The 25,992-nt window shown below is 44.5% G+C and overlaps 1 protein-coding gene across 3 annotated transcripts in view; it reads left to right on the top strand.

Annotated features, from left to right (window-relative positions):
- The window catches only part of SH3PXD2A (SH3 and PX domains 2A), a 271,900-nt gene that overhangs the window by 47,015 nt on the left and 198,893 nt on the right, over positions 1-25,992 (top strand). For all 3 annotated transcript variants that reach the window (XM_056849280.1, XM_056849281.1, XM_056849279.1), the window contains exon 2: positions 1,746-1,826. In XM_056849280.1, coding sequence (XP_056705258.1) covers positions 1,746-1,826 — 81 coding nt within the window. The remainder of the gene's footprint in view (positions 1-1,745; positions 1,827-25,992) is intronic.

Below are 25,992 nucleotides of genomic sequence, written 5' to 3'. Positions count from 1 at the left end.
TAGTATAATATCTGGAATGGTATATATACCATTCTCTTTCACTCCAGTCTATCCTTACAACAACCCTATTACATTAGGCTGAGAGAAAATGATTGGCCCAGGCTCCCCCAATGAGTTCATAGCAGGGTGGCAGTTTCTCCCCAGATCTCCTCAAGCCTTAGTCCAGCATTCAAACCATGAAATGAGGTGGGGTCCAACTCTTTAATTCCAGTTCTCTAATCATGACATTTTAAAAATGAAGTAACTTTTAAAGTTGTAACTTCCCAACATTTACAACATTACTTTCTTTACTATATTTTCTCGTTTTCATACTTGCATTTTCTTGAACAAAAGGTCCCAGGCCCTTCATTTTTCTTCCTCCTGGAGTTAACAACCTCCATGATTTCTTTAATGGAGTAATGGCCTTAAAAAACTGATCCTTGGCATATCACTGCATTGTGGGGGGATTTCCTTTCTGCAATAAGGCCAGTATCTTTTCAGCTGATGTTCAAATAATGATTCAGACTTTATAGCTGCCACGTGAAAAATGCTGAGAAATGCTTCTGTGTGGCAGTGATCCATGTGGGAGTGCTGATAGCTGAAAACTTCACATGTTATCTTGATGTATGTTTAACCTGGTTAGAAAAATGGGTAGGAGTTGCCCTACTTTTGACTTCTAGCCCCCCTTCCATCTCCTTAGATGCATTCACATACAAACTGCCAATATACATACAAACTGCATGCATATAAGCTCTTTGTGAACAGTGAAGGAGCTTGCATCAAGAAGCAATCTACTGCTGAAGTACTGAGGGTATTTTCACCAGTCTGTGCAATTCGCAGGGGTTCCTTTGGAGACAGAATGCTGGACTTTTGAACTCAGTCTCACAAAGTAGTTCTTAAGTAATAATAGAATTATTGATTGACCTCTTAAACTCTTAGCGGCTCCTTCCTGTGTGCCAGTCTGAATTTTTTCTGTACGTTTGTTACTATGCCTCTCCTTGTATGTGTGATTGAAGTTAGATTATCAAAATGTATTCCAAAGTTTGAAGCCATCCTTATAAGAAACAGATCTTAGCTTTGCATCTGAAATGCAGCCAATGCTTTAGGCATCAGAGTGATGTATCAGGAGGTTTGGGCTGCGATGTCACCAACATGCAGAGGATACCCAGCTCTGCCTTTCTTTTCCACCTAAATCCAAGGATGCTGTTGATGTTCTAAACTGGTACTTGGAGTTAGTAATGAGCTGGATAAAGTGGAACAAACTCACACTTAATCCTGCCAAGACAGAGGTTCTCTGGGGCTCAATTCAAGGTGTTGGTGTTGTCCTTTAAAGACATACATGGCTTGGGACCAGGGTATCTGAAGGACCATCTTCTCTCATATGCTCTTGCCTGGGAGATAAGATCACAAGGAAAGGCCCTCCTGACTGTCCCACCAATGAAAGAGGCTTGACTGGTGGGCACATGAGAGAGGGCCTTTTGAGTAGCAGCCCCACAATTATGGAACACCCCAGGGAGGGTGCCTGGCCCCCTCACTTCAGGAGGCCGTTTTATTTAGGACTTCATTTGATTGATTTGGTTTTTATTTATTGGCAGTACTAATTTGAGTTTTTAAACTGTGGCTTTTTATAATTGTTGTTTTTTATTGTGTTTTTAATAATGTTTTATTGATATTGTAAGCTGTCTTGAGTTCTGCAAGGGAGAAAGACAGCTAATAAATGCTATAAATAAATAAATAAATAACAACTCTTTACTTTCTCTTTGCAGGTGTATATCATAAAAGTAACATGGTCAGATTCAACTTGCCAGACCATCTACCGCAGATACAGCAAGTTCTTTGATCTCCAGGTAATTTACTGGTTTCCCTGTTACTCCGATAGGCAATGCAGGAAATCAAGAATATACATATTTTCCCTAACTGTGCCATTCAGTAGTACTGGGCTTAATTCTTAATTCCTTTTAAAGATGTTGCAAGCTTTGTATCCAAAATGTTCAGGAGATGGAATGGCTATTGAATTGAGGAAGGGAAAACTATATGAGTATGTTTGGGGTGGGTTTCTTATCCTATCCTTGTGTGCTACTCTATGGTTTTTCCTGCTGAGTAGTTCCTTCCTGACAGTTCATTGGATTCTTTGTTGTGGGTTAGCTTCTTCCTTGCCTGTGGTTCTATTGTAATTTTATCCCTTCTAACTTCCTTGCAGTTTCTCTTCCTTGTACTCGATATACTGATCAGTTCATGCCCACCTCAAGTTCATCAGCTTCAGGAAATTGGCAATAGTCTCCACCCCCATAGCAATCTTTTGTTCATTGAGTCCCCTAAACTTCTGCTAGCCAGAGGAAATGACAAGGAATCTAGAAACCACTTCATTCATTTCCAATTTCTTATATTTGCATTTCTCAGACACTGTTTTGAGAAACGTTGTTTTTCTATCCATATGGTCTTTATGCAACTATCCCCTTAAGTGTTGTTATTGGGGATGTGTTTTCTATCATCATACATTGTATGTTGGAATCTTATTTCAGATAGCCTTGCACGTTTTGCATCATCACAGATGAGGTGGACCACTGGCACAGGAAGTTCCCTCTCATCTGATGTATAATTTCCTTCCTAACGGCAGCAGCTTTTGTGTGAAAGGGGCTGTATGTCATTGGTGAAATTGGTGGCGACGTGTTCTAATCTGGTCACTGTAGCCATGTCTCTCATTGGAAACAGGAAATAACTAAGACGTGAGTCATGAGAAAGAAGTGATGGATTGCTAGTAGTATACAGTTGGCTTGATTATGCTTTGGGGAAAACTTTGATGTCTGTCAGAAGTTTGTGGCATAGAGCGTTGGCTGTTTAGAATTCACAGTAGTTGCAATCACTTACATAGATGGATGAGAGCATCAAAGGCATGTCTTCACAGACCATCAGATCAGTATTTCATACTGAGCATTCAAGGAACAGATTAATACTGGCTCAGCTCTATTAAAAAAAAAAAGATTGACAAGTGTCTGTTCTGTCACTATCCAATAAGCAATGTTCATTTGCAAGCAGCTGTCCAAAGCTGGAAACCCAGCAAATCCATCTACTTTTGTGTATGGACAGCTCATTCCACCGGCATCTCTAATAAATGTGTGTTACAGCAGCTAGTTTTTATGACTCATAGCTACGGCTTCTTATATGGGTAGCATGAATTTGCATAAAGCTGGAGAGGGCAATTGTGTAATATTTTCTGTATTTCCTTCCGTTGTCCTATGTGCAAAAGAAATATTTGAGCCACTTGATTCCTCTGCATCTGATGTTTGTACGTAGATCTATTTTTAAAAAGTCATTTGCCTCTATGGAACAACTCTAAATCCCAAGCAGTTTCCTTTATTTGTTAAATTTCAGCTATTTCCCCCCCTTGTCTGTGTTCTTGTAAGTCTGCTGGACTTTCCTGTTAGGTTTGAAAAGTTCGCATCAAGCTAAAGTTATCAATGGGGTTAGTGTGTTGCACAGGAAATGATGTCTCCAATCAAGGGAGAAAGAGTCTTGAAAGGTCCCATTGATAAGTGGAAGGGGAAGGGGGGCTAACACCAGTGGAAAACGTCTGTTGAACAACATGTGTCCCTCTCCCTTTCTCACTTGAAAACATTGCAGGAAAATACACCCCCATCTCCCCACCTTTTAAAAATCCTGTTGTCCCTGGACACTTTAGATGCCTTTATTCTCTAAGCACCATTGGCACACAAAGAACTGCAGCATTCACAATAAACAGTTTAGTGACAGGCAGCCATGCTTAGCAATCTGCATGTTTATTTAAGTGCACTTATTCTTTTCAAATATGTTTTAATCCCATCTTTCCACAATTGTTCAAGCTGGCGTGCATCATTATTGAAAGCATGTATACCAGAACACAATATATTTTAGAACACACCTCCCCAAAAACCCCAAAGAGTAAACCATGTTGTTGATGTGCTGCATTGCCCTTTGGATCCAATATGTACATGTTATCTTGTTTGCCATGCTGGAGAGATAGAATCAATGCCCAGGAGTGTAGCAGAAACAGTCACCATCTGACTGCATCTTTCAAAAGAAATTCTCTAGGGATGTGTTAGGAGGAGTTCCAGAAAACCAATATGCTATGAAGTTCAGAATCCGCTTGTCTGTCAAGAATCCAGTTGCTACAAACATATGGTGTCATGAAATTGGTCATTTATGCATGGGAGTTTTACCTGAGGTTTGTTGCTCGCTAGGCCTACTCTTTCCTGTTGGAAATCTATGCACCAGGGGTCTCCAAGCTCCAATCAAGTCCCCGCCCCTTTAAATGCTGCTTTGTAATTGGCTTACTTTGTAGAGCTTACTGTGAGAGAAAATCCCCCCTAACCCAATTGCTGCATAAAAAAGCATTTTAAGAACAAAAAACAAAAAATGGAGCAGTCTGAAATGGGGGGAGAGAAATCCAAGCCTGAGTTTTAAAAACATTTTCTTTTGCTCAGAAAGAGTTCCAAGGAAGCCGGAAGCAGGAACTATTTGAATCCCCGCCTCGGGCATGCTTCTTTGTAATTGGCTGTGAGTGAAACAAAGCTTGTGTGTCCCGCACTTTGCCTTATGCATGGGGATTTCACCTGGGCTGAGCTCAGGGAAGACGGAAGAGTCGGGTTAACAGAGGAATGGAAAGACCTGGACATTGTGAGGGCTGGGCACGAGGTCATCTCTAATGGATGGAAAACTCATGCATAACTCCAAGGAACAACCGATTCAGACCAAGGGCGGATGTGAGTGAAAGTACCCATGCATAAACTACTATTCTTTCCCCTTCTCGGAGAAAGTACAGTGTAGTACTGAGACTTTCTCTGTCTGCCCTGGCTCCTGTCCTTCACTGTCTGCTCTCTAACCCTTTCCTCCCCACTCTTCTCTGCAGTTCGCCCCTCTGACACTCTTCTCAGTAGCTGCTGTGCCATGGACTTTTCTGTTGCAGCTCTGTTTTGGTTGAACTGCCTTCTTAACAAAGTGTACAGATGCCCCCAATTGTTAGCGATTGGAAAACTGGTTGAAACCTTCCTATTTCAGAGAGCGTTTGTCATTATTTCAGCGTAGAGATTAATGTTAACTTCTGTCCTTACTGTTAATTTTAAAATTTATGCTTATGATTATGTTTTGTTCTAAACTTCTTTGAGTCTGAAAAAGCACTACATCATCATCATCCTTGCCATGCCGCAAGTGTACTTACAGCAATTGTACTCTGTGCCTCATAACCCTGCCAGCCAGCTCATCAAGACATTACGTTGTCTGGTCACTCTCCTCAAAGGGAGTGGGTTTGAATGGGACCCATCACAGAAATGGTACAATATTGAGAGAAATGCTTCAGGAAAGAGCTGGGATGAATGGGACCCTAAATGGGAAATTCCAGCTAGACATTAGGAAGAATTTTCTAACAGTTAGAGCGGTTCCTCAGTGGAACAGGCTTCCTCGGGAGATTATTCTCCTTGTATGAGCAGCGGTTCTATCCTATGGATGGTTCTGCATGCAGTGGGTTAACATCTGCTGAACGAGATGTCAGGGCTTTTTGAAATAGAACAGGGTGTGGTCATCTGATGGGATCTTATGCTTGACACACTATGATTACTGCAAGTCACAGGGACACGTGTGACTACTTTACTGTCATTGCATCATTATTTCCCATGCTGGATTTGGCTCTGTCCCTTTTCCGTGGGAGCTGCATCTGCTGTTTTGGGCTGATGTCAAATGGCCTGGAGTGGAGGGAGGGGTTAGGAGAGCCAACCAAAGAGATCAAATGACTGTGCAAGAGGGAAAAGGCTGGGAGGCATGTGTAGTTTGCAGCTTTGCTAAGAGGTTTTATAGGAACACACTGGAGTTTGTTTCTCACGGCTTCCTCTTGTGTGTCAGTGTGACAGCAGGGGTAGTCCATACCAGAGCACAAGGAAGAAAGCTCTCCACCCTGTTGATGACATAAATTGTCCTCCACTGGAACAGCCCTGTTGGGCACAAGCATGCTTTTACTTTCTGTAAGGCTGGCACAGTGCCCATCAGTAAAGACCAGTCAGGTTATCTAAGCAAAGCATAATGTAGCTCAGCAAAACATGAATTGCTAAGGTCTCAAATATGCTTTGCTCTAATCAGATCAATGTACAGCTAAGTGCTCCTTAGCTGGTTAAGTGAGTATCTGGCTGGCCTCGACCAGGGCCAGGGCTTTCTCTGCCCGGGCCCCTACCTGGTGGAATAGTCTCTCTAGTGAGATCAGAGCCCTGTGGGATCTCAAAGAATTCAGCAAGGCCTGCAAGACAGAACTATTCCGCCAGGCTTATGGTTGAGGCCAGCTATGGTTTTCCCTATAAATACTGGCCTCCCTAAAACCCCCCCCCCCCGAGTTCCCTCTATACTACCTTGGGACTTGTTAAGCTGCTCGCCGGGCTGCAACCGGATACTTGTTTTTTGGCACCATTGGGTATTATTGCCCCTTTTTATTAGATTGTACTGGGCTATTTTAACTGTAGTTTTAATGTTTTTATTCTGCTTTTATCATATGTGGTATTATGTGAGCCGCCCTGAGCCCGGCCTCTGGCTGGGGAGGGCGGGTAGAAACGTAATAAAATAATTATAATAAAAATAAATAAGACCACTGAAGTACATGTAAAAATGAATAAGTTCTAATCAGAATGCTGGATTAAAACTGGGAAGACCCGAGTTCAGCCATGACAGTTACTGGATGACCCTGCACTAGTCTCTCTTTCAGCCTATCTTGATCTTGCAGGCTAGATGTGAGGATAAAATAGAGGAAGGGGAAATTATATATTTTGAGTTCCTTGGAGGAAGGGTAGGATAAAAATGTGATAGATAACGAGTACAGATATTTGTGTATCTTCAGTGGTAGAGACATAGCATCAGATATTATTATTGTTCCTACTTCTGGCGTTGTAGGAGCCCCGTGGCGCAGAGTGGTAAGCTGCAGTACTGCAGTCCAAGCTCTGCTCATGACCTGAGTTCGATCCCGACAAGAGTCAGTTTCAGGTAGCCGGCTCAAGGTTGACTCAACCTTCCGTCCTTCCAAGGTTGGTAAAATGAATACCCAGCTTGCTGGGGGTAAAGGGAAGATGACTGGGAAAGGCACTGGCAAACCACGCCGTAAACAAAGTCTGCCTAGGAAACATCAGGATGTGACGTCACCCCATGGGTCAGGAATGATCCAGTGCTTGCACAGGGGACCTTTACCTTTACTTCCGGCATTAACTCTGATAAAGGAATCTCTTCATAGCCATGGCCTATGATACTATCATTTACTGCTTGTCTGTAGTAGGTAAAAAGTGGAATTATTCCCCTGATTTCTCAGAAAACATGTACAATACTGGTAAAAATTAAAAATACCGCCAGCACTACAAGTGGTATTTTTTTTTTATAGCAGTTTTCAATATGGATCACATCATCATTCCGGGGAGCACTCGAACCCAGGACTTTCACCTCTATAGGCCACTCAGTTATTAAAAGAAGGAGCCTCCTATGCCAGCCTGACACTGCAGGATGGATTTTAGGTAGGCAGACATGAAATTTAACCATGCTGCACATTATCCCATGTTGGCATTTTGGACACAAAGAGCCATCTGAAATATCAGAATATTGCACGGCCAAATAAATGAAGCTTTAGTTTGCACATTCTGTCGGTGTATCAGTTTGCAGAAAATGACCTTTTGGATGCAGTCTGCTGATACAAGTGGGTTTTCTTATAAGTGGCAAAGAGAGCCATTCACTAACATCCTCTTAGAATGTTTGGAAAAAGAAAGAATTTTATTGGGCTTTACAAGGGGTTAAAGTGCTTTAGGGGTTCTTGGAGGATGAATATGAAACGTTACAAATTATGCATGTTGTTCCTAAGATAGCCCTGATTATTTATAGAGTGCTGAAGAACAGATGGGCATTAAAACACATCAAACCAAAAATAGTTACCCTGAGATCTGTAATTTGTAGCCATAATGCTGCTGTGCCCAAGTAGATCTGAGGTATCAACACAGCACCAGTCAGTTTCTGGACCATTTTTGCAACACACTCTTTGTTATAAATATCCATGCTTCAGTTACAGTAACACTTAAAACTCTTACCAATAAACTTGTTAAAAGGGCTTTCCATTTTTAATCATTCTCTTTGCAGCGTCTTTGTGAGACGTGCAAGAATTCCAGTTTTGTAGATAAAGAAATGCAAGAAATTGTGCAAGTCCAGGGCCAAGGCAGGATACTAACACAGGTGTCCTTTACCCCTGGACCACAGGTTACCTTTTGTGGGACCCAGAAGAAAACTGTGCTTATTCATGAATTGAAAACCATTCTTTTCAAGTTGTATTCTGGGGAATCCGAGGATTTTTTGGAGGTTTATCAGAGGGCATCATTGGTAAAATAGTGTTTCTCATTCAGTCCTTATGTCCTTTCGCAAATGTGACATGCTATCTCCTGCTAATACTACCTGCCATGGATTGTCTGTCTGTGACCTTTTGGCATTATAGTATTGATAACAATGTATAAGCATAAAAATTCCCTTCCAGAAAAAGAGTGTTATTTATTATATCATGGTGGGACCCACTTTGATAGAGCGATTGGTATGTAAGAAACAAAAAGCGAACCACTGCTCTGAAGCATTATTCAAATGAAAACTATTGTGATTCACAGATGATATGTAACAATTCACAGCCTCATTTTCCCATCTGTAAAATGGAAATTATATCCTTGTAGAAACTTTTAATACTAAGCACTTTCAAATGTTAGGATTTGGCACATATCCTTTAGCAATAATTACTATCTCCTAGCAATGGTGCGTGTGTGTGAGTCATCAAGTCACAGCTGACTTATGGTGATCCCATAGGGTTTTCAAGGCAAGAGACATTTGGAGGTGGTTTGCCATCGCCTGCCTCCGTATGAGCTGAGAGAGTTCTGAGAGAGCTACAACTGGTCCTCGGTCACCTAGCAGGCTTCATGTGGAGGAGTGGGGAATCGAACACGGGTCTCCAGATTAAAGTTCACCGCTCTTAACTACTATGCCATGGTAGCTCTCCTAGCAATGGTAGGTTTTAAGATATGCTCGCCGTTGATTGCAAAACCAGCTTTTCCTGTGACTTGTTATGGCGGAGAAGGTTGTTAACATGTTCCCAGCTACCTCACTTAATCCATTAGTACTAAATACACTAAAACAGTAATCTAGGCTGTCTCTTGATTTTACTCTAAGCATCTTTGGACATTCATATTTAGATTCTAGAATGGCACCTTCTGGAGGGATAGGGTTAAACCAAGAGGCTGGATTGTGCGGAGCCATCAAGATCTGGCTCCATAGGAAATGTGGAAAGCTCTAGTAGGGCAGTGAAATACAAATTACAAAGTAGTGCACATTTCAAGCAAGAAAATGAAGCAACTCATAAACTGTCATTGCCCTGGGGTATGAAATCTCCATATAGATTGTGGCAGATCCCATGACTAGATGCTCACAGTCACTGTTTTGAGATAAGGCAGCTAGCTGCACTTGGGCCCTTTGGTAGATAGAGATCAGGAAGAGCTAAGAGATAAAGGAATAATTAGCTACTGAAGCAGTAGATTGTAGTGCTTCTTCTACACCTAGGGCTCCATAATGGAAAGTGCACCCGTGTGACGCCATTCATTTGAAGTGTTCCTGTGATTAACTGAGCAGTCACAATGGCCACATGAAGCAAACAGCAATATTTATGAAGCTTCACATCAATGGGAATTAAGGACACACTATCTTGGATGACGCTCCAGTTACAGTCCAGGTGAAGAGACTGACTAACCCCCCCCCCCCAAAAAAACACTTTTAAGTGTTATGCAAGGGACATAACTTTTAAAAACTTATTATCCAATGTTTCATCACAAAATAGTACAGCATCTCCATGCCAATAGTGTACATTCCTGGTTACTAAAGGTACTGGAGATGCTGCTGACCAAATTACTTTCCTGGACCAAGGCAAGAAGCATGTAAATATCACACCTCTGTGGTACAACACTCCTTTGGAGTAGAACTTTTTGCAGCTTCTGTGCAGGAGTAACATTTAAATCCGCTCACAGTGCAATATCTCCTTTTTCCCATCTGTGAAATATGGGGGTGGGGGTGGTGCTTATTTGTTGCATTGAGCTACTCCTTAACCAGGTCAAAGAGAGGAGGTGGCAGCAGTAGCCAACTTGTAAGGATGGAGGTGACAGAAGGGCCAGTTAGATTATGCGACTTAAATATTTGGGGAGGTGTTATGGTACTTTTTTTTTAAGTCAGGAGAAGAAACACAGTGTTTGCAAGAGAAGAAATCCCTATTAATCCCTTGCTGCTTTAACCATCGGTTTCTCTATCCCAGTACTGCCTACTCTGAGCGGCAGCGGCTCTCCGAGGTCTCAGGCAGAGAAAAGTCTTTCCCAACACCTGCTTTCTGGGATCTTTTAATGGGAGAATTCAGGATCTGCATCTGTGAACCTCTATGTGAAAAGGAACATGATCTGCAATTTAGCTGTTTCTCAGCAGCCTAGAACCAATTTCTGGGGTGGCAGTGGGGTGGGGGAAGGAGTAATCTTGGTGATAGAAGCTCAGGCTAGAATTAGCGTTGCTCCTTTATTCTAGCAGAAACTCAACAGGTGCCTTTTTTCCCAACACGAAGATGCTGCAATTGTGCATGCTTCATTTTGAAATTTGATTGTTATACAAACATAGCAGCCCTACCTACCTATAGCACAACAGGGCACAGTTTTTCACTGAACCAGCTGTGAGCAGATCCTCTAGCGTTAGGGTTGCCATGTCCCTCTTTGCCACCGACGGGAGGTTTTTGGGGTGGAGCCTGCGGAGGGAGGGGTTTGGGGAGGGGAGGGACTTCAATGCCCTAGAGTCCAATTGCCAAAGCGGCCATTTTCTCCAGGTGAACTAATCTCTATATCAGCTGGAGCTCATTTGTAATAGCAGGAGATCGCCAGCTACTACCTGGAGGTTGGCAACCCTATCTGGCATTAAGTACAAATGTTATATACCCCAGAAACTGGTGTGAAGGAATAGCTCAAAAAGGAGCACCCTGCCTGTTAGATAAATGCCGTGGGAAAGTGTGCCCGCATTAAATCCACAAATGTTTGTAGCAAAAGACCTTGAAAAGGTTCCTCACATATTTACTGTGCCCGTGAAGGTGTCTGTGGAAACGCTGCTCATGCTCTCTCCCCTTCTTAGCCCAGCAGGCTGTCATCTGTGGACTCATTAGCAAGTCTTTATATATTAATGAGGAAGTATTTTTAGCATGGGGTAAAAGCTGAGAGTCTTTGGAAATTAAAATTTGCTTTTGTTTGTTATGATGACTTTCAGGAACTCTGTCTTTTAGTATGACTGCTGGCAGATCAACTTAATGCTGTAAGCAAGGCTCAAAAGTTATGTCTGCAATACTGAATTTCTGAATCAAACTCGTTTTGTGTAGTGCAAGGTGAAGGGATCATAGCATCAATGTTCAAACAGCTGTGTTCTTATGCATGGCATCTCTGCTTTCTGAGAAGTAAATATACTCAGTATACACATTTTAGATACAGCTTCTAAAGCTGTAAAATACACAGGGACGTTTAAATATGTGCTAGGTGGATGATCTTCTCACTGCGGCCTTTTGTATTATGGATTTTTTTTAATGAGAAGGGGCTCTGCCTTGCGGTGGTCCTCATGTCTTCAGTAGAATTTCTCTTTTAATGTATTTGTTGTTCTTCGTGCAGGAAATCATTTTGTCCCATGGAAACTATGAGCATTTATTAAAATACAAAGTAGCAGTGTTGAGATTTCCCAAGCATATTCTTATGTCCTGCCTAATAGACTGATTAGAGCAGGGGTAGGCCCGAGTATCAGTAAAAAAGAACATCTGCCTATGAAGGTGTTGATGTGGTAGCAAACAAAGGTAAAGGTAGTTCTCTGTGCAAGCACCAGGTTGTTACTGACCCATGGGGTGATGTCACATCACCACATTTACTACGCAGTCTGTTTATGGGGTGATTTGCCATTGTCTTCCCCAGAGTACCCCGGCAAGCTGGGTACTCATTTTACCAACCTTGAAAGGATGGAAGGCCGAGTCAAACTTGAGCTGGCTACCTGAATCCCACTTCCATCAGGATCGAACTCAGCTCAAGAGCAGAGCTTTGACTGCAGTACTGCAGCTTACCACTCTGAGCCATGGGGCAAAGAAAGGTGTGTGTGTGTGGAGAAAAGACAAGGATTGCATAGTACTTAGCTGGACATATGGGGAGTAAGCTGAACCTGTTACTTCAGGGCTCACCTGAATTGCTTGGGCACAGAATTCACTGAGTGCCGGGCAAAATGATCCGACACGCTACTGTTCATCACACATGCTGAGGGTTGCCTAACCTCCCCACAAAAGTATTTTGTAGTAATGTATCCTTTAAAATACCCCATATATTCTATGCACTATGGGCTGGGTTTTAAGCCTTGTTCCATTTGCACACAAAAGGGGCACTTGCGTTCATGTGAGATTTCTGCTGATTTCCCTGTCTCCCACTGAGCTCCTCCTGTGTTGCACCCTGTGATAATCCTGAGAGCCCTCCGAATGCTTAATTTCAGGAAGCACAACATAGAATCATAGAGTTGGAAGGGACCACCAGGGTCATCAAGTCCAACCCCCTGCACAATGTACTTGAACATGGTTATCATATCCCCTCTCAGTCTTCTCCTTTTCAGGCTGAACATACTGCAAAGGGAATGTACAATTCCATGCATGCAGCTCCACTTGCTTCATATAGGACACACCCTATATTATAATAAAGACACATTTAGATGTGTTTTGAATATAATAAAACATTTCATATGTAACATTTTGTACTCAAGTTTGCTTTTGCGGGGGAAGCATTATGAGGACCTACTTGCAGAAATAGTATGTGGAAACTATACTATTTTCTCCAGATTGATCCATTGAGCAGGATTTTAGGTTTGGACGAAACCTTTCAGTGGGTTCACATAAGAGATCATATGAATAAACCAATTCCCACATAGTGTTCCCACTTGTAGATGCTCACACAATCTCTTTTCTAAAAAGCCAATCAGTGAGCACACAGTGTTATTTTGGAAGAGGCCCAGAGGCTAATTACATCAAATGGGAAATGAACATATGTAGTTAGTGACCACAGAAGGATGGTGCCAGCCAGGGAATTATGATGATGTATTAACTCTTTCACGGAGTGGTAAAAGTGCAAACACACCTCCCAACTTTAAATCGCACACCCTTCTGCTCAGCTAGCTGCTGAACTGTGTCCAGTTATTTATGGTACCAAAAAACAGCATAGAGTTCACGCCCACATCCCTAAAACACAATTCTGCTTTTGTACGGTGAATGCAGTCATTCACTTTTATGAAGGGTGCAGAGAACGAGATGAGAAGTGCCTGTTTGTGCTCATATCCCTTGGCTTGTGATGAGAAGAGCTCTTTGCTTGCAGAAATAGCCAGCATAGGGTTATGGGGAGTTTATTTATGTTATTGCCTTTAAGTGCCAGTGGAAAATCGCCCCAACAAGACTGGAGACGTTACAGATGGACCTGTCACTTGCTGCTTGTCCCCACCTCTTCTAATTGTATGGTGGGGGGTTGCCAGCAGCTGTGGCGTTATCAGGAGATTGCCTAGAGGGCCAAAGCAGACACACAGTGTTCCTTTGGGTTCCCATTTTAGCCCTGCCTTGTTGCGTTGAAGCATTTCCCTTGTTTTTCTGAGTGGGAATGCCATCCCTTATGCAATGACTACACAGTCTAGCATTAAAGTGGATTGGCAATAAATGCATAGACATGCTGAGGGTGAAACTCCCAATTCAAACAATGATCTCCCATCACATCTTTTCTTCTCTAATGGATATTATTCAGGGTATCAGGCCCACCACTCATTCTTAGCAAAAAAAAAGTGAATACAGCTGATTGGGGGTAAAGGATCATTCACCTCTGGAATATTGTTTGTAACTAATGAGGGCAAAGAAATGCTTGCAACTTACAGTTTAAAATCCAGAGGTATTGCTGTATCAGTAATCTGTTACTGGTCCTCCTGAGGGCCGAACTAAACATCATGTTTTCCACCTGGTTACCATGAGGACTTGCAGCAGGAGGCCAGCTGCAGGTTCCCCATGGGAACTCTCTTTAGAAACACCACAGGGGCCTGATTCTGGTCAGGACAACAGCATGGGGGAAAAGTGGGTCTCTTGATTCCCTCCATACATTTTCCTGACTCAAAACGGTGCTGGGGGGCATTATGGAAACATAAAACTACTGCATCCTTGATCAGTCAGGGATTTTCTTTTCACAAGTTGTATGTTAATTAAAACAACACAAACTAGTGTGGTGTAGTGGTTAAGAGCGGTGGACACTAATCTGGAGAACCAGGTTTAATTCCCCACTCCTACACATGAGCGACAGATGCTAATCTGGTGAACCGGGTTAGTTTCCCCACTCCTACACATGAAACCAGCTGGGCGACCTTGGGCTAGTCACAGCTCTCTTAGAGCTCTCTCAGCCCCACCTACCTCACAGGGTGTCTGTTGTGGGGAGGGGAAGGGGAGGTGATTGTAAGCCAGTTTGATTCTTGCTTATGTGGTTCTTCTTTGCTGAGACCAGTGCATAGAAGGAAGCTCAAACTTTGGTTTAATCCTTTGTTTGGAATCCCTGATTTAAAGGGAAATGAGCAAACCATTGGTTGTTTTTGCCGTAACGACTAACTGCTGTGAAAATTGTATTTTAATTTGATAGCAATACACAAAGGAGAAACCTGAACAACCTCCGTGTTCATTCATGATAAAATATATCTGTTACCAACCTTAACAGCCTATAGGGGTGCAACTATGTTGCAGGCCTCCATTTGTATCATGGAAACTTGGGAAGGTTAAGAAAATGCTCATTAGGAAACGAAGGAGTCTACGCCTGACAAATTGCCTGTGTGGGTTGGAAGGAATACTGGAATAAAATTTCAGCTGTTTTTGGGTGTGTGCACACTAGACAGTTTTGGGGGGAGGAGAAGGAATGTTTCTTCTCGTTGATCTCTGCCTTCTGGGAACCTTCTGCTACTGCTGCTGCTCTTTGAAGGCATGGAATTCCTGACTACAAGAAGTAGCAAAGAGACTAGGGAATCCACTCTGCCATGCTAAGCAGCAGGCTGAACAACTTCATCATGAATAAATCTGGCTGGGGGTGGGAATCCAGTGAACCTCTTCAACAGGCATATATGTTACTGCAGCCCTTCATTATATATAGATCTTTTGGTTGGGGAGGTTCCACTTCATGCTAGATTCCTCCTTTCCAGTGGTCCAATTCAAAAGTGTGCATTTGTAGTGGGATCTAATCCTGAATAGCTACACTGGCAGGAGATAACTGCAAACTCTAGAAATAAGAACTTCTAGTATACAAGGGAGACCTGGGAGCAGAGTTCCCTAGCTGAGCCTAAAGAGGGCCAAGAGATGGAGTCAGTGGTTTTTAGTAGGCCTGGAATAAAGTCTCATGCAAAGGTTGTCTGTTCACCTAAGGCATACTACAGCTAATAACAAAAATGGTTGTTGGGGGGGATGGCAACAGTTATGAGAGCAAAACTGCCTTGAAGGAGGCAGAGAGCAAATCCGCCTTGAAGCGGGCAGTGATGCATCCACTTCCAAAGAAACATTTGCTAGACCCTGGAGAGCATAATAACTACCATCCAGTCTCAAATGTATCATTCTTGAGCAATTGGCAGCTGGGCAACTTCAGAGATTCCTGAATGAAGCTGATTGTTTGGATCCATTCCAGTCTGGTTTCAGGCCAGGTTATGGGGGTGAAATGGCCTGATGGATGATATGTGCTAGGAGATGGAGAGGGGGAGTGAGACCCTGTTAATCCTCTTGATTAGGTAGTTTTTATACCATTGATCATGGTGTCTTTCTGGACCATTTTTCGAGGTTGGGATTGGGAGGCACAGTTCTGCAGTGGTTTCTGCCCTGTCCTGAAGGTAGGTTTCAGAATGAGGTGCTGGAGGATTTGGAGGCTGTCCCTTGACTTCTGGCCTACGAGGTCTTGCAAGCTTCTATCTTGTCTCCCATGCTTTTCAACATCTATTTAAAGCTGCTGGGAGACGCCGTTCAGAGATTTGGGCAGAGCTGCAACCTTTATACAGATAACACTCACCTCTATCTTATACTTGCAGCAGATTCCAGGGAGGCTGTGGAAACCAGGAACAAGTACCTGGGGGCAGTTTTGGGATGGAGGGGCTAACAATATGAAACTTAATTGTGACAAGAAGAGATGTTACTGGTAGGGGGGAAGGTCTGACCCAGGAAATGGGAGATCTCTTATTCCTATTGGGGTTGCACTCCCCCAAAAGGAGCAGGTTTGTAACTTGGGGGCGCTGCTGGATTTGGGCCTGCATAAACAAGTGGTAGAGGTAGGCGGGGTATTTTTCAGCAGATTTGTCTGTGGAGCAAGCTGCGGCCCTTCCTGGACAAAAAAAGATCTTGCCACTGTGGTGCCTGCCCTGGTAACATCTAGACTAGGGTCCTGCAATGGCTGTACATGGGGCTGCCTTTGAACACTGCCTGGAAGCTACATTTGGTACAAAATGCTGTGGCTAGAATGATGACTGGAGCGGATCATAGGTGTAAGGACTCCTACCCCCGCTCTCCTTGCCCACAAGTACTTGAGGAACAGTGGGGATCTGCATTTGTGTGAGAGAACTTTCACCCGCTTGCCTCCTCCCCTCCTATCATATGGGGTAGATTTTACCTGTCAAAATTCAGACTTATCTGCCCTCTCCTTGTTGATGATTTGAGGCACTGACAAAGGCAACCTCTGTGCTTGTGCTAACTGCTACACATTCTCCTCTCCCTGCTTGCTCACTCTGTAGCCCAGTCAGTTCTTCAGTGTGTGTGCGAGGGTAAGTGGTCTGATGGTTGTGTAAGAACTTTTGGATCACAGTCTGAGATCTTCAAAAGGAAAAAAAGAGAGATTTTTATTCACTAACATAAATCTGTTTTTCTGGGAGCACAGAAAAACAGGAAAGTACAATCATAACATTAGCAGAAGTGTTCCTGCAACCACACCTGAAGTGGACACTGATCAGTGACCTCCCTTATAATCTGGTGCAAATGGGACCATCATTTCTTGAACACCCCCTTCCCCCAAAATCTGGCGGGAACCATTTGATTCCTGCCCTTCAGTTTAGCTTTTGTGAAAGTACTAATTACTGATGCCCTATCTTCAATCTTTTGTTTACCATGCAGCTCCACTCAACATTTCCAAGGGCTGGTTAGTTCCAGCTTTTGCTAGTTTGCTCTTCACTTTAACTGTTTTTGCAGCAAGAATGGATCCAATTTGCTTTTCATGTTTGGATTTTTAGCATGCATCAATCGAACAGTGATCGAGTTAAAGAATGTGGAGAGAGCCTCCCATGGTTCCTAAGCAAACCCAGCAAGCAGCCCAATCCACACTGCTGTGCTTTGCTTGCTCTCCCGTCTCTCTCTCCTCTGCCTTTGGGTTGTATGGACCCTTCGTGTTCCAAATGCTTGCAGCTACAAGCCAACCTGCTTCTGCCCCCTCCTCCAAGGGCTGCAGATTTGTGGATCAGGCTGACACCCAATTCCTGTTTCCATTGTCAGTGAGGGTGTGCTGGGAAAACCAGTGTGACTTGCAGAGCCACTGCCTTTAGTCTTCCTTCAGTGCAAGTAGCAGATAGTCCTGCAGGGTAAGCTATGAGGAGAGAGGTTTTGTGTCTGAGAAGGAGAGAAGGAGCTACCTCTGAGGCATCTTTAATTGCCAAAAAGGCTTCGAAATCTTCCTGAAGCACAACAACAAAAGATGATGAAGGGAAAGAGATTATTCCGGAGGGCAAAGGTGAGTGCAGTAGTACCCACCTTGTGATCTCATTCTTGTCCATCTACTGATCTGGACAGCCTCCTTTCTTTCTTTTCTCCTGAAACAAGGTGTGTGTGTTTGTGGGGGGGGGGGGGCGTCTCACCTATTGCTTGTGCTCAGCTTTTTGTATTCCTGTGGCTTTTAGGTTCCGTGGGGCTTGCAAGTTTTTATTAGGCTTAGGTGTAACTATTAGTCCCCAGCATTGACTTGTTTTCTGCAAAGGCAGCGAAGGAGCCAGATTCCTGAAGATCGGAACGAAACGTTTAGTTCTTTGTTGTTCATTACTTCTCTCATAGTTAGAAAGCAGCACCAACAAGCACAGCACAAAATAACAAGGCACATCTGAAGCAAGCTTCTATCTGCTTATTAAAGAACTCCTTTGCTTTGTTCTGCCTGCAGGACTGCCAGATCGCTGGTCTGGATGTGGATAACCGCTTCAACTATAGGCCCAGTCTGAATTTTACTTTTTAATTGGAGACTAGGAAACCACAGCAGTATGCACTGGGGAAGTGGTGAGAGGGAAGATGGGATGAAAAGAAAACTGTATGGAGTGACTTAAGTTCCCTACCTTTGAGCACTGCAAACCTCCCATTTAGGGTGTATCTCTGTTACAGTGTGAATCAGCTCATAGGAGACTGTTGGTTTGCAGTGCTGGTGCCACTTTTGTGTCTGACCATCCTCTACTACCAAGTCCAAGTGAAGGCGCTGTTTTCTCAACAAAAGATTGTTTCATGTCAAAAGTGCATCCTCGGGTTTTGGTGGGTGTTGATTTATGTCACTAGTGTTATATTGGAAGATGTGATAGACAGGGTTAGGTTCTGCCTCTCCCTAAGAGTGACCAATGGGAGCTCATGAAATGTTGGAGAGACAGTTGAAAAACTGCTATTGAGAGAGGGAGGAGGATGTCTGGCTGAGTGAAACTGGGAAGAAGTGCTGCTTATAGTGGGATGAAAATAGTCCATTTGTAACTAAAGGTTCCCAGTTGGGTGAACAGAACCATATTTCAAAAGTTCCATGGAAGCGAAATATTGTACTTTCTACCTTACTTTCTTCAGTGTTAATATCATAAATAAAAGTTAACTTCTTGTTTTGTTGAACCCTCTAGGTTGCGTGTCTAAGGGAAATACACACAATGTAATATCTCAGTATGTGTGTGTGTGTGTGTGTGTGTGTATATATATATATATATATATATATATATATATATATATATATATATATATATATATATTTTATAGGATATGAATAAGTGGCCCCTGACCTGGATGACCCAGGCTATCCTGATCTTGTCAGATATCAGAAGCTAAGCAGGGTTGGCCCTGGCTAGTACTTGGATGGGAGACCACCAAGGAGTACCAGGGTCACTGTGCAGAGGAAAGCAAACCAGCTCTGTTAGTCTCTTGCCTTGAAAACCCTACTGGGTTGCCATAAATTGGCTGTGACTTGATGACACTTTACACACATGCACATGCACACACATGAATAAATGGTGGCAGAATGTGAATGGAACAGTGTTGGAGTCCCCAACCCCAATAACTCTGTGTGCGTGAGGGTCTGTTATTAAAAGGGGGCTGGACTACCCTGTCTGCTGGGGTCTCTGTGAGTGAGAGAGAGGACCCGAGAGGAGAAATGGTCAAGGCGCTCTCTGTATTTTTAAAGAGATGAGAAGGGTGGTCGATGTGATGGCTTGACCTACTTGTACTATGAACCTGAGAGATATAGAGGTTTTAGAGCGGAGTAGGCACTCTGCGTGAGTGGAGAAGGGGTGTCACAGAAGGTCTCCGGCCAAGTACCCTCCTATGATGGGGGCAGCTATTTCCAAACTTGTGCTTCCTGAAGATCCAAAGATGATGCCTCCCAGGGTCTGAGGGCTGTACCTGTCTGCTGTCTGTGTATCATCCCAAGAACAGCAACAATAGCTTTACGCTTCCTCTTCATTGTACTTGAAAGGGAATACATGCAGCAGCTAGCCTGGTGATCTCACATAGCTTTCTGAGCCAATCCTGGCACTGGTCCTTGGTTCAGGAGGATATTAAAACTAAGAACCTCACGTTAAAGTCATGCTGTCATTACAAGTGTTAACTAGCTTAGCAAAACTAGATAAATGGCCAAATTCTGCTCTATACTTTTATTTGATGACATAATTGTAGCTCAGCCTGTATTTCTGTGACCCCAATTATTTATATTTTTCTTCTTTTCCTCATATGCGTCTGCCTAGTGTGGATCCACCATGTGCCTCTGATGAAGTAGCATCTAGTCCTCAAGGTTTATGCTATTAAAAAACTTGTTAGTCTTTAAGATGCCACAAGATATACGTTTATTTTAATTTAACATGGTAATAATAATTCAGTGGGCTCAAGTCCATGAAAGCTTATGCCTGAATGAAAACAGTGTTAATTTTAAGGTGCCACAAGACTGTTTGTTTTCACTTAACTTGTAAATTTTAGGTAAACAGTCCTTCAAACTCCATTTCCTTGGCTTAAGTGGTTGCTAGAGGGGGTGTGAAGAAGAGATGGAGAAACACAGAAAGGGGGTAAATATGAGATAATGCTCCTACCAGGGGTCTTGTATGATCCAGCCTTTGTGAGTAAAGATGTGTTGTTAACTTTAGACATCTGATCTCTCCTTCCACCCTAATGAATGGCACCTCTTCTTACAGATTCCTTTTGAAGTAAGCGAATTTCAAAAGAACTGTCTCTTGAAAAAGAGATTCATGCAAAAGGTGTTAGGCTGATCAGGTAGTGCTGGGCATATATATTGTAAGATAGGGACAATGCAGAGGGGGAAATAATGTCTAGGTGTCTAAATGACTGCTCATGAGAGGTGCACTTGAAGGAACTGTCTGGGTTGGTAATTCCCTTAGGCCAAGAGCATTATAGGAAAGCCAGGAGCTGTGAGTACAAAGAGGTGAAAAAACAAGAGTCCAGAAGCAACCTTAAAGACTAACAACATTTATTCCAGCATAGGTTTATGTGGGTAAGAGCTCACTTCAACAGACACGTAGAAGTGTAAATCCAACAGGCCAATTTATATCTCCAACTAAAGGCATAGGGAATGTTACTGAGCAAGCCTGGTTCAAAACAAGATCTAAGAGTAAATGTACATTGCAGAACCAACAAGCAGCTTAGTTTAGGAAGCAGACCTATGATATAGCTTAGGCCAGTGGTCGGCAAACTCATTAGTCAAAAGAGCCAAATATGAACAGTATAACGATTGCGATTTCTTTTGAGAGCCAATAGATAAAGATGCTCCTCCACCACCTAAAAAAAAGGCCTTCAAACTGAGAGAATGGGGCTTGCTGATCGCATGGACATTTCGGCAAACAGCTCCAGGCCTGAATGCCCTGTCTGCACGAGGGGGGGGGACGGAGGCAACGCCCGGGGCCTCCGGCTGTTACGCTGCCCCATGAGCCCCTCCCTCTGCCACGGACTGGGCGCAGCAGGGCGCACGAGTCGGCGGCGCCTGGGGAAGCGCCCTGAGTCCCCGAGCACGCGGAGGGCGCTTCCTGACGGGCAAACGCGCCCAGCGGCTTCACGGGAGGGAGGGGGCGGGGGGGCGGCCGGGACAGTGCGCACACGCTCAGCGCACATGTGGCGCTGCAGACCTGGCACGGCTCGGGATGAGGCCGAGTCGATGGGCGAGCGCATGGCCTTCCACCGGCCCTGCACTCCGCTGGAACGCTTGAGGAGTGGGCGAGAGGGCTCCGGAGCCTCCCACCACGTGCAGCCCGGGCGCAGGTGGGTCCCGGCAGTGGGAGGAGCCCAGGCGCGGCGAGAGGCGCCCAGCCGGGCGGAGAGGCGAGAAGCTGCCCTGCTCCGGGGCAGGAGCGGAGTGGCTCGGGAGCCCACACTCAAGAGCTGCACTCAAGGGGCAAAGAGCTGCATGCAGTCCGCGAGCCGCGGTTTGCCGACCACTGGCTTAGGCTAAGAGAGTAGCCCTGTGAAACTTGACCTTGTGAGTAAGAACATAAGAAAGGCCATGCTGGATCAGACCAAGGTCCATCAAGTCCAGCAGTCTGTTCACACAGTGGCCAACCAGGTGCCTCTAGGAAGCCCACAAACAAGACAACTGCAGCAGCATTATCCTGCCTGTGTCCCACAGCACCTAATATCATAGGCATGCTCCTCTGAACCTGGAGAGAATAGTACAGGGCAATGCATGAAGGCGGTGGGGCTTCTGTGAGCACACTGTCCTGCCTCCACCCATATATGCTGGTCACCCCCATGAGGGCTCAGTGCATACATGTATACATACTAAGCATCTGTATTTGTATGGGGATAGGTATTGAATTCATGTACGCTGGGGGAAGGGCCAGCATACTCTGTTCTGATCTGGGGCCAATTCCTTTTCAGTATTCTGCTTCACCCACATATCACCCACTTTACGGCTGTAGTCACTTGGTGAGAATCACAGCAAAGCACAGGGGATTGAACTCAAATCCCACCGAGTCCAAGATGCTGTCCATTGCGCTATACTGTTTTCGTAGCCAAGATGGTGACAAAAGTAATTCATCAGTACAGGCCTATTTCAGCACCGGGACACGTAAGATTGCAGTAAGATTGTGATAGGGACACAATGAGAGGCCTCTTCCAACTCTGCGCGAGTGTGAGCAATGTAAATATTCAAAGAATGATTAACAGCAAAGTCCATGAGGCAGGCTGACTCAGGCCTAACCCTAGCAAAGGGCAGAGTGAATGCAAAAACAGCCCCAGCAAGAGAGCCAGTAGCTCAGGCAGCTTTGTTTGAACAAGAAGGCTTGTCCATGCATGCTCAACGAACTCTCTCAGCTGCCAAACAAAGCAAAACAAAATGTCTGGAAGACTCACTGTTTTGGAACCCCAAGCTTACGCCTTAGAGCATTTGTGGCCAGCCTGCAGGATGGGCGCCATGAGTGTCGCAGCAGTGGCCACACCTGGGCTGGAGGCAGAAGGCCTGGCTAGTATGGAGTCTGCCTGCATCTCCAATACTATAGAGAGCCAGCATCTCCAATACTGAGAGCCAGCATGGTGTAGTGGATAAGAGCGGTGGTTTGGAGCAGTGGACTCATCTGGAGAACTGCGTTTCATTCCCCAGTCCTCCACATGAGCGGCGGAGGCTAATCTGGTGAACTGGATTTGTTTCCCCACTCCTACACATAAAGCCAGCTGGGTGACCTTGGGCTAGTCACACTCTCTCAGCCTCACCTACCTCACAGGGTGTCAGTTGTGGGGAGGGGAAGGGAAGGTGATTGTAAACCGGTTTGATTCTCCTTTAACTGGCAGAGAAAGTCGGCATATAAAAACCAACTCTTCTTCTTCCTCTTCCTCTTCTTCTTTTCCAACTGCATGCTTCCTGACAAATCAGTAGAGAAGAAGCAAAACTATATCAAGGCATGGGGTACTGAGCTTGTCTTGCGTAGTGCAGAAGAGTTGAGTTAGGCGTGTTTACCAAGAAGGGGGTCTGTCACTGGGCTTAGGATGTGACCCTTTACTGCTGTTCTGTCAGGAAATAAAAGAACAGACATTGAATTCTGGGAAGGAATAGGATAAGCATGCTTTAGCTTGAAATCTCTAGAGCCGCATTTGGCTGGCCCTCTAAGCTGTACCATGCTAAGGGTTTATCTGCCCTATTGTGTGTTTATGTGTTTGCTGAAAGGGTGTTTATTTCAGTTTAACACTGATTTCTATTTACACTGTCAGAGAGGGGCAGATTGCATTTACTTTCCCCCCTATAGCAGTTTAAGGACAGGTTTACTGAATTTTCCCCATTCTCAAAGGGCTAGACAAAAGGCAGCTTTTGCTAGTACAAAAGTCCCTTGCAACTGGGATTTAGCCACCGAAACCAAACTCCCTTACCCTTCTGCCAAAGAGCCATTCAAAACTTGAAGGGTGTTGGCTGGAACTTTCTGAGAAGGGTGCTTTTTCTGGGCCTAGTGCTGATAAAATCTGGCCCACTTAATTTTGTACAGGCAACCAAGCCCTCCTGGAGTAAGGAATTTCACTTGATGGAAATATATTTACCACCTGTATGGAAGAAAGTTTTGTAGGGCGATAGGCTGCTAAGCATTTCTGGGTAGGGAAACTCTGGATTGGGAAACTCCTAGAGATTTGGAGTGGAGCTGGACAGGGTGGGGTCTGGGGAGGAGAGGGACCTCAGTGGGTATAATACTATAGAGTCCCGCCTCCAAAGAAGCCATTTTCTTCAGGGGAACTGATCTCTCTAGTCTGGAGATCAGTTGTAATTCTAGGAGATCTCCAGGCCCCACCTGGAGGTTGGCAACCCCATTTCTGGGGCCAGTGCTGTTTGTGTATGCTGGCACACACAACTCCAAGGAGAGGGGGGAGAGGAACCCTTACTGCACCTTGGGCAAACTCAGTCATGCAAGCCTTTCCTTCATCTTTTGAGCAAAGATTACTGTCACAGTGTATGTCCCACAGGCATGTTCCACTGAGCTGCCACGGAAGAGAGGTCCATCAGTGCTAAGATGACTAAAGGGGGAAGCTCTATATCTAGAAGCAGCAAACCTCTGAATACCAGCCCTAGGAGGCAACATCAGGGGAAGGCCTCAGCCTCTGTCCCTGTTTGTTGACTTTACAAGGCACATGGTTGGCCACTGTGTGCAATGGGATGCTGGAGTAAATGAACCACTGTGGTGATCCACCAGAGCTCTTCTGATGTTTAAAGAATCCTTAGAATAATTTTTAATGCAGTCTGCTACTGTAATTTGCAAGTCGCACTCAAGATTGCCAGGTCCCTCTTTGCAATTGGCGGGAGGTTTTTTGGGGTGGAGCCTGAAAAGGCGAGGTTTGTTGAGGGAAGGGACTTCAATGCCATAGAGTCCAATTGCCAAAGCGGCCATTTTCTCTAGGCAAATTGATCTCTGTTGGCTGGAGATCAGTTGTAATAGCAGGAGATCTCTAGCTAGTACCTGGAAGTGCTTTGGTTCAGTTTACAGAGCATCTGCTTGGCATGCAGAAGGTCCCAGGTTCAATCCCCAGCATCTCCTGTTAAAGGGTCTAGGCAAGTAGGTGTAAGACTTCTCTGCCTGAAACCCTGGAGAGCCCATGCCATAGTCTGAGTAGACAATACTGACTTTGATGGACCAAGGGTCTGATTCAGTATAAGGGAGCTTCATGGGTTGGCAACCCTAGTCGCACTACACCTCTTCAAATCTTTAGCACTCTGGACATCCACAGGCCATCAGCATAATAGTCCATCTCGTCTAAGTGGATTGAACCTTTGGGGTATCACTGTCCATGTTTATTTGCATTGTACTGCAGCTGGATAATGAAACTAGGCTGGAAACCTGGCCCGGGGCCTAAGAAGAAGAACACGATACCATCAGATCTCACAATAAGAGGTTTGTTAATACCACAGTACTTTGAGTAAGTTCAGCAAGATTGAAGGGAAGAAGCGAAGGTGAGCCAATGGCTGCACCTCTAACAGTCTGACATCCAAGCTTTCCCCCCTTAGGGAGACATACTCTGAAAACACCCTCCCATATCAAGCCCACAGACAAAACTGGCTTTACCCCACCCACCGGTTTGCATCTGATCTGCTTCTTCTGACTAAGGAAAGCCTTGGAAAGCCATAGTGCTCCCAGAAAGGCACTCTGGGGTGTGTTAATCATTCCATCGAATCCTGGACTGCTGGGCTTGTTTTCAGAGCAGCTGCTGTTTTCTTTAATTCGCACCAAGTGAAGACTCGGAGGGGAGAGGCGACCAAGCATCAAGTATATTTAATACAATTCCCGTGCTGGGGATCCATCTATTGCATATTGTTTGCAAAAGGAAGGTTTGAATTCTACCGTGGATATTGAGTGGTGGATTAGTGCAAAGTATTCCTTTTAATGAGGCAAGCTTCTCCAGGCTTTCTTCTCGCAACTTTCTCCCTGAGGGATTAATTGAAAGAAACAATCACATGTACAGTATCATTCCCCTGTGCTCTCATGAAATCCCACGAGTGAGGCATGATGTAAACTGTCCTTTTACTTGTACAAAGTACAATTATCAAAAGCTCTTCTTATTGCCCGTGGCTGTTCTGGTAAACAGGATTGTGCTCTGGTATTTGCATTATGATTTGGAGGCAATGCTAAAATGTTGTCACTATAGCCTGGGGATGTGGTTGCATTTACTGCCTGGTTTTCATGGTGAAGTCACAGGGATGTGACATCACGTACCCTGGGGAAAGAGACATTCCCATT

The sequence above is a fragment of the Euleptes europaea genome, chromosome 5, assembly GCF_029931775.1.
Source record: "Euleptes europaea isolate rEulEur1 chromosome 5, rEulEur1.hap1, whole genome shotgun sequence".
In the NCBI taxonomy this organism is placed as follows: domain Eukaryota; kingdom Metazoa; phylum Chordata; class Lepidosauria; order Squamata; family Sphaerodactylidae; genus Euleptes; species Euleptes europaea.
Note: the sequence above shows the minus strand (reverse complement) of the source record. Positions and strands in the feature narration are given on the sequence as shown.